This window comes from Monoraphidium neglectum (assembly GCF_000611645.1).
Source record: "Monoraphidium neglectum strain SAG 48.87 unplaced genomic scaffold scaffold01805, whole genome shotgun sequence".
Taxonomy (NCBI): domain Eukaryota; kingdom Viridiplantae; phylum Chlorophyta; class Chlorophyceae; order Sphaeropleales; family Selenastraceae; genus Monoraphidium; species Monoraphidium neglectum.
This window is the reverse complement of record NW_014011823.1, coordinates 1-11,846: the sequence shown is the minus strand read 5'-3', so window position 1 is coordinate 11,846 and position 11,846 is coordinate 1. Positions and strand designations below refer to the sequence as shown.

The 11,846-nt window shown below is 59.3% G+C and overlaps 2 protein-coding genes across 2 annotated transcripts; one reads left to right on the top strand and one right to left on the bottom strand.

Moving 5' to 3' along the window:
• Positions 1 to 56: 56 nt before the first annotated feature.
• On the top strand, positions 57 to 522 carry MNEG_9058 (hypothetical protein; the record flags this gene model as incomplete). The annotated part of the gene is made up of 2 exons (XM_014042471.1): positions 57 to 160; positions 393 to 522. 2 exons carry the CDS (start codon positions 57 to 59, stop codon positions 520 to 522), a joined length of 234 nt encoding a protein of 77 aa, XP_013897925.1.
• Positions 523 to 4,478: 3,956 nt separating this feature from the next.
• On the bottom strand, positions 4,479 to 6,053 carry MNEG_9057 (hypothetical protein; the record flags this gene model as incomplete). The annotated part of the gene is made up of 2 exons (XM_014042470.1): positions 4,479 to 5,657; positions 5,997 to 6,053. The coding sequence occupies 2 exons, from the start codon at positions 6,051 to 6,053 to the stop codon at positions 4,479 to 4,481; spliced, it is 1,236 nt and encodes a 411-aa protein (XP_013897924.1).
• Between the last annotated feature and the right edge of the window lie 5,793 nt (positions 6,054 to 11,846).

Below are 11,846 nucleotides of genomic sequence, written 5' to 3'. Positions count from 1 at the left end.
GGCCCCCAACCACCAGGACCGCTGTCCACTTGGCGGCCAAGAGCGGCGACGCGGAGATGCTGGCCACCCTGCTGGGCGGGCTGTGCGAGGCGGACGTGACGGCGCTGGTCAACCAGGGGGACCACAATGACATCACGCCCGTGTTCCTGGCCATACAACGGTAATCTCGCTGGGCCGCCCCGCAGGGGCGCCTCGCTTGATTGTGCTGCCTGCGCGCAGCAGGGCAGACGCTTGCTCTGTCAGACGATTGGCAACTTAGAGTGTTGCGGCTGTGCCCCATCAACGCGCGGCCTATTGTCACACCTCGCACACTGCTGACGTGTCCTGTGCACTTGAAACGACCCTACCTTCTTACACCATGACTGCATGCGGGTTGTGCACTCTGTGCGCAGGGGGGAGGAGGGGCAGGACGCGTTCGAGTTTTTGATGCAGCACGGGGCGCGGTACAATGAGCCGGTGGCCGAAGAAGACGCCGCGGCAGAGGGCGGCGGCAGCAGCAGTGGCGGCAAGAAGGCGGGATAGGGGGCTGGACACCGGTGGGCGCGTCTTTGGCCAGCCAACTAACGGGCGGCAGGGCAGCAAGCGGGCTGCGTTGGCGGCGTCGCAGCACGCACATGTGTGTGTGTGTGTGTGTGTGTGTGTGTGTGTGTGTGTGTGTGTGTGATGGTCGTGCGGTGGTTCCTGCAGCCGCTCGCGGCCAAAGGCCGCCACGGTTTTGTGGTGACGATGCTTCGCATGTGATACCTCTCTTCCATGACTTTTACTTGCATCCTTGTTTGTCATAACCAACTGCATATGGTCAACCTGGTATGTTTCAGCAGGCCTCAATGGTAAGCAAGGTGCCTTGCAGCACTCGACCCACGGTTCTGCGCCAGCCGTTGCCCTCATAATGATGTGTGGGTACACAGCTCGATGTACGGGCGGCGGCCGCATATCCCACCATGTCCCAATCAGCTGGCACGCGCTGCGCCCAGGACGGGGCCGTCAGCACAGGCTGGCAGACAGGTGTTGGATGTCGTTGGGGCCGGCTGTGCTTCACCAAGCCACTAATGTGAAATGTTTGTTTGGTGCGCTACGTCGACAGGCCCGACGGGACAACGCGTAAAACCTATGTTCTAGACGATGCAAGATTTGCGGCCGACCCTGGTTTGGCGGATCCTTTCAAGACCCCCGGCAGACAGGCGGGTGGAACCTCGATCGAGAGCACGCAGACGCTGAACGTACGTGCGTGCGCGCGCTGCGGCGGATGAATGTCGTTTCCTGCTGGCTGTCGTCGTTGGCCGGCTGGGTTGGCCGGCTTGCTGACTCTCCCGATATTGTGGTGGTCGGGGTCGGAGTGGGAGCTCGCGGTGTCAAGGGGCGCCGTGGCCTGCGCGGCAGACAGGTGAAGGGCTGGCGGGGCGGGGGCTTCGTTGGTGCTGGGAGGAGCGAGCAGGCAACTTTGAGGACCAGCTGCACAGGGTCTTGAGCCTGGGGCCAGAACTGCCTTGTGAGGCAAGGACCTGGATGTAACATCAGGCTTTGCGTCACCCTTCACAGCTGCGCAGCCTCTGCGCTTGTGATCTGATTGCGTGCCGGCGGGTCAAACACACTTTGCGATGGCGCGAAGATCATGACGTTTGGCATTTGCGATTTTCATCCTCATGCAGGAACAACCATTACATACATTCTTTGCATGGTCAGCCTGCACAGCCCCACACATACTGCACAGTCGATCGCGCGGCTTTCACCCACTTCATCATACTGACGATCTATATTAGTATTCTGCACTACATATGCATATTGATATGTTTCGCTAGCAGCGACGAAACAACTTGTTGCCAGATTTGAAATCCACGGAAGGGCCGCTTCCGTGGAAACCCTGTCTCTCGCTGCAGGAATAGGAATGGGAATGGGATTTGGAATGAAAATAGGATCTTGATTATTGGAACAAAAAGCGCGTGCCGCTGCACACAGCTCTCTGGTTGTGACGCTCAAGACTGTTGATCAAATCATATGGTGTCTGCTGAGGAGCAAGGGTCCAGACACTGCTGAGGAGCAAGGAAGGGCCCGCTAAAGGTTGCACGGTGCTCTTGCACGGCGAGGCCTGGTCTCGCCCGGTCAGCAACCCTGCCTGGGCAGTGGGCGCCCGGCTCGGGCTCCACAACATGGGCGTGTGCTGCAGACCGGCGCGGTCGGCGGTCGAAGGTGGCGAGCATGTCACCGGCGGGGTCATGCATGCTAAGGTCAGCCGCTGACATGTTTGTGCACTTGGATCGATTTGGCGTGCTCTTCATGGGCCTTGGCTGGTGCGCTCTGTCTAAGCTAGCGCGGTGCGCTGCCCATGGGGTGATCCTCTGCAACTACAGTAACCGTATGCGTGCAGCTTGCTGGCTTGGATAACCAGCCCAACCTTTGTCCATTGCTACTCTGTGCTTGGCCATGGCGGCGACGCTGTTGCACAGCTACAGAACGTGACCGTTACTCCTTGACCAACAGGTTGCTGACAAAGCCAAGACCAGCCGCGCGGGCGCGCGGCTAGGCCAAAAGCGTGGCAAGCATGGGCGAAGATGTCGTGCACACTGGACGCCTGTGCGCAATGGGGTCCGGGCGGGCTGGCATCCCAGACTGATGAATGCGCGCATGCAAGTCAACTAGCGTGACAAAGAGGCACCTGCCCCCTGGCAGCGGAAGCTGCCAGTGGGAGCATGGGAGGCAATGGTGCAGCAGCCCCCAGTGTGCATGACAGCCTGTTGGTAAGTGTCTCTATGCAACAGCGAGGGCAAAGCCAGCCGAACAAGCACGCGGGTCGTGTGCATGTATGCAAACCACAAGCCAACCTAGCGTTACTGCGCCTACCGCGTAACACAGTTCATTAAATGGGCATGCCGCCTAGCGGGCTGGTGGGGTGGGTGGGGAGCACATGATGGCCGTAGGATTGGACTGGCACCGGGCGCGATGCTTTGTGCCGAATTGGCGGGGTGTGCAAGGATTCACAGCGCGTCTGCTCATTTGCATGTATGTGGATGCGACCTGCTTCGGCTTGTCGGCCGTCGGCGTAGCCCAGGAGATCATTCATGTTTGAGCATAAGCTGAGAAGATACAGGATGACAGGGGGAAGGATGGGCGCGCCAGCGAACTCAGGTCACCTGCTGGTGGAGCCGTGTGGGCTCCCAAGTTGTGGATCGCAAATGTGGCTTGCAAAAGTGGCAATGTGTTTACCACACCAGGAATGTGCACCCTGTCAAGCACGTGTTTTCCTGGGGGCGGGTGCACCCCTGGTCGGCGCAGGCTGCGGTGATTGCATTTGTGCTGTTGCCCTCAAGGCTTGCTGCAACCCTCGTTGAGCACAGGCTACCCGCAGTAGCCGTTGCATTGGCGCTCGTGCCTGCTGCAGCGGCTGCTGTTAGCCATAGTGCTGCTGGCAGTGGTGGTGCTGCTGCTTCCGAGCGCTTTGCATCATCATACTGCCTTCGATGGTGCTCGCGCTGTGCTAAATCGTGAGCCGCGCGGATGCTCGTGACCTGCGTGCACGGGTTGACTTTTTGTCGTTCGGCTTGGCGTGGTTTTTGCGGAACACACGAGGTCGGAAGAGTATCGTGCTGCTCCCAAGAATATAATGGCGAGCCCACGGGGCCGTTCGGACGAAGGGACACCGCGGTGAGCGGTGGTAACGTGTGTGACCGGGCACACGCTTACATTGATTTGCATTGGTGAGGCACGCATGTGCTGTGCCAATCGTAAATTGACACGCCCCTGGCCTGGGAGGTTCGGAGGTAGTCACCGTGGCCAGCCACGCGGCGTCGCGCGGTGACGGCTGGAGACCGGGCTTGATGCGCTCCCGCAAAGTTGTTGGAGTGGAGGGCCAACGCAGGGGGAACGCGACGGTGCTGTTGCGTGTGTGACTGGCGTGGCAAGCACCCCGATACACAGCGCGCGTGGCTTACTGCCCCGCCCATCAGTCCATGCACTGGTGCACGCACCCACGCGTGGGACATAGGTCATTATTCGTGGTATCACATCATGGACTGCAAGGCTGCACGGCTGTCACAGCACACGCGAGGCGCACGTGGCGCGCATCAGTCACATCAGTCACCGTGGCCGGCCGCGCGGCGACGCCCCGCGCGCGCGCGCCCGAACCTCGCCGTATGTGGGGGCCGACCGCCTCAGAGCCTGAAGCGCGCCGCCCCGACCCCTCTGGCGCGTGCGGCCCGCCGCGCCGGCCCCCCATGCGCGCGCGGCGGCGGCGAGATGCCGGCGCGATCTCGGCGAGATCCGGGCCGCCGCGGGTCCCCCGGCGCGCGTTTGTATTTTTAGGGGCGTGCATCTGCATCCTCTCGCCGCGCCGAATTTCTGTGCCGGTTTACAGGCCTAGGGGGGCCGATTCGGCTATGCCCTGCGTCGCTGAGCCCTAAATGGGGCCTGCGTGGTAACTACTAGAACCGTAACGTACCCGGCTGCCCCTGCAGCCTGCTGGAAGCTGTGCAGCTGCTGAGGCGTCAGAACGCGATGCACAGCAAGTCGGCGTCAGTATCACAATCGAAAGTGGTACTTATCGCCCAACTGGCAGAGGTAGCGATCGACGTGCCAACTACGCCGATGTCAGTGCTCGAGGCACTAGTGAACCCCCCGCAATTAGCCACGTCTGCCATGCCGAAAGCATCAGAGCCCGACCACCAGTTAGCGCGGCCTGTGAACACGCCTGCATCCAGTAAGGATTTGGGGATCCTGCCCTGCAGCAAGGTCGCAAAGTTGCTGGCCAGGACGACGCCGCTCAAAGACTCGACAGCCAAGTTGCTGGGAACCTTGTACAGGGTGGGGAAATCAGAAATCTGGTCGGTTGTAGATATCGATAGGAACGCACGCGCTTGCGCGGCCCCGGCGGGCTTGAACACCGAGGCCTTGCACAGGGCATCAGCGCCAGACCGGCCGCCAAGGTTTCCGTTCCTGGTTGTATCGGACTCTCTGTACAGCACCAGCTTTGGGACCACCAGCATGTACCGCGTCGCAGGGATGCCGCCCAGTGTGACCGCATTGAGGTTGTTGAAGTCAATGGCAGTCACGTTAGCCACGGTGGCTTCCAGGGCAGTCAGGGTGGCGTTGAGCGACGCGACGGCCGCCGCGCCTGAGGTGACTGTGGACTTGACGAACTCGACGGTGGCGTTGGTCAGGGAGATTGCCGCCGCGTCCGCCTCCTGGGCCGATTTGGTGGCTGCCAGGGTGATCTTGAGCGCCGCGATCTCCCGGGCAATGGTTGCCGGGTCGGTGGCGTTGGCGGCGCCGGCCTTCAGCTCCTGCACTTGGGCGGTGAGCGCTGCAATCTCCCGGGCTGCGGTCTGGTTTGCCGCCTCCAGCAAGGCCAGCTTCTGGGCGGTGCGCGCGTCGGCTGCTGCAAGGGCAGCGATCTGCTGGGCAATGCCTGGGTCGGTGCCATTAGACGTGTTTGCCTGCGTTCCCTGCGGGTTGCCGGTGAGCGCGGCAACTGCCACACGGAGTGCGTCCATCTCGGCGCGCAGCGCCGCAAACTGGTTGCTGTCTTTCATGACAGCGGCCTGTGCAGAGCTGGCCTGGGCGGCGGCGGCGTTGACCTTGGGCTCAAGGGCTGCCAGGTCACTGGACACTTTGTTGACCTGGGCGGCAGTGGCCACGCCGCATCCGTAGCGCAGCTTGGTGGGGTCCTGGGAAGGTCGTGAAGTGCAACCAACGCGGGGGGCGTGGTGATGGGCAAGCTGCGCGAGGTCGGGCTGACGCGGAACCATGTCTCTAGAGCTACACCTGCTGTTTGACCATGTGGGTGAATACTATTGCTCCAACTGGACGTGACGTGAGTGTATAGTGCTGCTAGCCGCTCATAGAAATTCGCAAATGCGCCACCATGCAGCACAACAATCTTCACTGCCTGCTTTGTGCCACATGCAAACACCACAACGTACCAGACAATACAACAGCCACCTGGCAACTCACAAGAGCTACCACATGCACGCATGGGCCCATGCTATGCGCGCGCCTGCGCGCACCTTGCTGTCAGCCGTTGCGTTGGCGGGTGCCAGCAGCTCGCTGCACAGCTGGTCCATGACGGCTGGACCGGCCTTGGAGCACTTGTTCAAAGCCTTTACAGGCGTGCACTGCATGCGTGGAGGGACGTGGATTAGGATCAGGATTGTTACAAGATCCCGCGGTCGACCGCTCCTGGAGCCATCCAGGCTCACGGGATATGACTTAGTAGCATCAGCATTGTGTGACAGGGATTCAAGAGACGTGCGGCGCCGCATGGTTGCTCAACAAATTGCAGGGTGCTGGCCTTGCACATGCATGCCAGACGTGTGGAGTGCAGGCAAGCAGCTGGGTGGGCATTCTAATTGTTGTTATTCCACGTCGACAGGGCCATGCTCGACCGCACTCGTCAACAAAGACAGCTGTGCACTCCAGAGGTTGCAAGGGCCCAAGGCAGCACTCACTATTGCCAGCTTCGTCTTTTTGGGTTTTGCTTCAGGGCTGCGTGGAATGCCGCAGGCAAAGTAAGGGTTAGCGATGGGGTTCAGTGCTGGAGCAGATTGTCGCTTACCCACATGCAGCGCTTACCCACACGCAGCGCGTGCAGGCGACTGCAGCAGGAGGTTAGACCTCCAGGGGTGCGATCGACAAGTGGTCGTGTGCAGGCCGCGCGTGCATTGGCTGGGAAGACAGTGCAAGTGCAGGCATGCAGGCTTGTGCGCAGAGCTGGGTTGGTCAGGCACACAAGCCGGCTGCGACGCCAGCAATTAGTAGCACGTGTCTGGGGGTCACCAAAGGTGATGTTGACAATCAGGGGAAAGCTCCCATGGTCTAGGGGCCGGGGCTGCTGCTGCAAAGCAGCGTGACCTCGTTGTCTGCCACGTGTTCGCCATCTGTGGCCTGGGCCTACGCACTGCTGCAGAGCTCTTGTCAGAGGGCCCCTCCTCATCTCCCCCCCCCCCCACACCGCAGCAGCCTGCGCACCTGGCGCACCGCACCCCGCCCAGCATGCTGACCAGCAGTAAAATCACAGTCAAAAAAGCCATCGTGCACCGCATGCTGAGCATGGCGGAAGGCATTGGCCGCACTGCGACTGAATCAGTGTCCGATGACCTCGCTCCTCACGAGACAGAGGCTACCTTTACTCGGATCTAAGATATTGTTTGCATGAATGTTATGAAAGCGCGGAGCACTTGAGAGGGCTGTGCCTCAACTGCAGGTGCAGGCCATGTTCTCAACCCGGCAGCTTTACTAGTTGACGGGTAATCCTGCACAACCCATCTCCAGTCTCAAATGGCGTTGTCCACAGGCCACACTTGGTGCATAGGTGGCCAGGTGCACATATAATCTTTGTCGCAACATGCCAGGGCCTGGGGATGGCCAGGGGGCCCTGGTATGACTGTTCCCGGTCACCGTAGTAGGGTGGCCTGCTGGCACTGCTGCCAGGCCACATGTCAACATGTGCTTTGTCATTCAACACGGGGCTTCAGCTCCATCAGGGAGGCTGCTCAGGGTCCTTCAAAGGTAGAAAGCAGAAACAAAAGAGAAAACATCCAAGTCGCATGCATGCAGTCAGGAGTATGCCGTTACCCTGTGGCGACTGGAGGAGTCCACCGCCCTTCGATAGACACCCACACGGCAAATGTGCAAATGTGGCATGCAGCGGTGTCCACAAAGCAAGTGGGGTATCCCTGCCTTGCATGCTACATACGACGGAGTTTATCCATCTCTGCCCCAAGAGTAAAAGCATACCTCAACAACCTTGGAATTGTGGTCGGCCGTCACCGTCTCACAGGAGGGAAGTGGCGAGTGTGCGGCAAGCAACAGTTTCCCTACCACTAGTTGTGAACCCGCCGCGTTGCTGGCGGAGTTGCATAAGAATTGCTTTGGTGTCTTGCTTGAATAATACACTTGGTGGTTGAGAGTGATTGTAGCACCTCACCACACACCAAGCAAGCGTTCATCACCCCTGCAGGGGTGTGACACCCTGCCGACGGGCAACACAGGAGGGGGCAACATATAGCTCACTGTAATCAAGAAAGAAACACAGCCAACCGGCCACCGCAAAGCCTGAATGGGAGCCTGTCATCGTCAAGAGGTGGAGTATGTAGTGCCGAGGCGGGGGATGCAGCCCCACTTGTCCTTTTTGGGGCCCGTGGCGACCTCAACCTCGATCACACGGTCCATCAGTCACACCGCAATGAGGTGCGTTTTGTTGGCGTGGCCGTCAATCACATTGCAAAGTGGGATGACAGTGCACCCCTCTCACAGACGCAACGTGAGGGGCGGCACTTCAAGGTTCAGGCTCGCCCCCCACCATAGTCTCGTTTCGGTAGTGGTGTGCATCTTAAGCTGCGCCGGCGTGCCATCTAAACATGGTGTAGGTTGGGCGACAGCCACTGCTGATTTAGTTGTTCCTCATGCGATATCTGTCAGGTGTGCTTGCCAGCCAGTGCACTGCATTCCTCGGCCAAGGTCTTTCGCACAGGCGGGTGCATCTGCCATTGATAGTGAGGTGGTGGAGTCCTCAACACACCACCACGCCGGCACACCAAGAGCACAGCCCCACTGCCGCACGGTATGCCAACGCAAGGTGCACGTTGTCGTCGCGAAGGTGCCATTCCATTGAGGAGAGCATCTCCATTCAATTGCTGTAGCTGAGTGACAGCCACACCTCCCCAAAGTACCAAAACGGCCACCAAGCTCCTCCTGCGTCGGAGCTGCCTTGCACGCCTGCAGCTGTGACCGATTTGCGCTCTCCCACAGCCGCCATGTGGCAGAGGCGCCCAACCATGATAGTCGCCACAGAGGCTGGCAGGTGTGTGCAAAGACAACCCTGAAAGGCTCGTCCTGGCACTGCTCCGCCCAGCGAGCGCACAGGTCTGCCTTGTGCTACAGCACTGTGGCACAGGACACGTCGCGGCGGCTCAACAACCACCTGCATTCCTGCGTCGAACGCCATCTACGCCGATACATGCATTGGTGAATCTGTTTTGGTGGCGTTCGCGCAATACCGTAGCGATAGTCAGTCGATCGTGGCGATGCCGTACGTGTTCACACATATCATAAAGCAACCATGCTGTGTGACAGCAACCATTGTTGTGCTGCGAGATGACCGGCACAAACCCATCTCCAGTACTGAAAGTGAGCTGTAAGTACCAAAGTATGTACATCGAAGTCGACGTGTGAGTGTTGAAGTGCCCTGTCCCGGTATGGAAGTCGCTGGCTTGGTGCCGGTGACGACCCCGTATGCGCGTACATGAGCGCGATACTACCATGAGAGTGCTTCAAGTGTTTCGAGCGGCAACGTCGTGGTGCCTGAAGCGGGTAGACGCGCACCGACGTTGCTCTACACGGCTTATCACGCCTTCAAACCCGGTAAATGAGCTCATATTGGCCTCCTCCATTTCTGGACACTCGCGTCTGCCGATGCAGCGGCCCAGCAGCGCCGCTTCGGCCGATGCAGCGTTACAGACGCTCGGCCCTGATTAGCACTAGTGTTGAACCCGCCGCGTTGCTGGCGGAGCTGCATAAGAACTGCATAGGTGTCTTGGTAATAGAATAGAATTGGTGGTTTGGTGTCATTGCAGCACCTCACATCACACTGGGTTGCAAGCCTGCCCCCCAGCCGGGACGTGCCTCATCAGGGCGCGCCGCATGACGCTGGGCACCAATAACCCAACGCCCTTTCAACAGCCCATCAGGAGGCAGCAAGGTAGAGCTAACCGTGCGTATTAAATGAAACAAAACACGGAAAGCTGGCGGCGGCAAAGCATGAACGGGGGCCTATCACTGTCAAGAGGGAGTAATGCTCAGGCAGGGGGGCAAGCCCTTCTTGCCCCTGTTGGAGCCTGTGGCGACCTTTGTGTGGTGAGGGTGCCATTCCCTTGAGGAGAGCATCTTCGCCTGTTTGCTGTAATTGAGCGACGGCCACACCTCCTCAAAGCACCACAACGGCCACCACGGCTCCTCCTGCACTGGAGCTGCCCTGCACGTCTGCAGCTGTGGCCGATACAGTATGCGTGCCCAGACCCGCGACTACTGTATTGGCAGAGGCGCCCAACCGTGATAGTCGCCACACACGCCGGCAGGTAGTGTTCAAACACATCCTCAGAGCCGCGTCCTGGCACTCCTCCACCCAGCGAGCGCGTGTCGAGCCTTTACGTCCAGGCCTGACTTGCGCTGCTGCAGCACAGGACCCGTTGCCGGGCAGTGGTTCAACAACTATTTGCATTCTTGCGCCAAAAGCCATCTACATAATATGACATTTACAATCCCATCCAATGGTGTCCGTGCAATAGTGACAGACAGTCGGTCGTGGCGATGCCAGACATGTTCAAAGATCCAGCAACCATTGCTGTGCAGCAACCATTGTTGTGCTGCGAGCTGATCGCCACAAACCCATATCCTGTTGTTGGTGATAAAAGTGAACTTTACGTACTAAAGTGCGGTAATGGAAGACGACGTGTGTATGTTGAAGTGTGTCCGGGTATGGAAGGGCTTGGTTCGGGTGACAACCGTGTATGCGCTCACGTGAGCGCGGGATTCGAAACTTTCTGCTTCAAGTGTTATCTTTCGAGCGGCAACAGGCACGTCTTGGTGTCTGAAGCGGGGAGACGCTGACGGGCTTTGCTCTACACGGCTCATCTGGCCTTGGAAACCGGCATATAAACTTATATCGGCCTCCTTCATTTCAGGGCACTCGCGCCTGCTGGCACAGCGGCCCAGCAGCGCCGCTTCGGCCGATGCAGCGTTTCATACGCTCGCCCCTGATTAGGATATTAGGATGTGTGGGAACCTTGGTCACCGTGCGTGTGGGGTCTGCTGCTAAACCGTATGTATAGTACCGTATGGTGTGCACAAACATGTTACGGTGTGATGTTGCACGGTACAGGGCGGCGCCCGGAGCTCCAGTAGCTTTGCACTCATGTCATGATGCCAAGCCGAGAAGGTTGACAGCACTTTTCAGGGAGGTGAACAAAAGCCTCCCATGCTTATTTCGCGAATCAAAACGCTTCATTCACCCTGGAGGTGTAAGTGACCACCATCATCCCACAGGGGATGTGCAGTACTGTAGCAAGTGTCCACATTTTCGCGATTTTTTCTCGGGGGAGAAGGGGGGCGCAGGCGCGCGCCGGGTCAAGATAAAATTGTAACACACCGGCTGGAGCACACAGAGCGCACCATTGCAGGGCAGCCGCAGCCGCCCGCGGAAAGCCATTGAACCTCCCACGACGACTTGACCCTGCATGCTGATGATTTGGCTGGTCGCACAGTAGTTGTGATTTGGCAGTAAGAAACGTGCAGGCCTATAGCACAGGAAGTTCGACCTAGGGCCTCGTGGCCAGCACAACGACAAGCAACACGCTGGCGGCGTCGGAATGCTTGGCGACGCGCGTAGTGCTGTCTACTGCAGGGCATCGACCGTCTTCCGGCAAATCGGCTCTCGACGGAACCAGTTGAGCCCCTTTTCACAAACACGCAGCAGCTCTTTACCACACTGGCAGCAGGCTCAGGGGCGCGTTCGGCCGCCATTTTCGCAGCCAAGCGCCCAGTATCTCTGCAGGCTCGACCAAGTGTGTGTGTCGCCCCCTCCCCCCCCAGCAACCCAATCCACCTCGTGTCAAGCCCCGCAGAGCCCAAGAATTTCACCACGTATGACCTGGACGAGACCAATCCCGCAGTAACGTGGGCGGCAAGCAGGCCCTTGGCGGCGGCCGCTGCCACAACGAGGCCCCCAAGACGTTCCACGACACCGCCGAGCGCGGCAACACCGCGTGGCGTGTCCGCGCGATCGAGCGCATGATAGACTTTGACGTCAACTGCCGCGCACACAGAAAAGTTCAGCCGTAGCCGGCGGAATGACCCCTTTG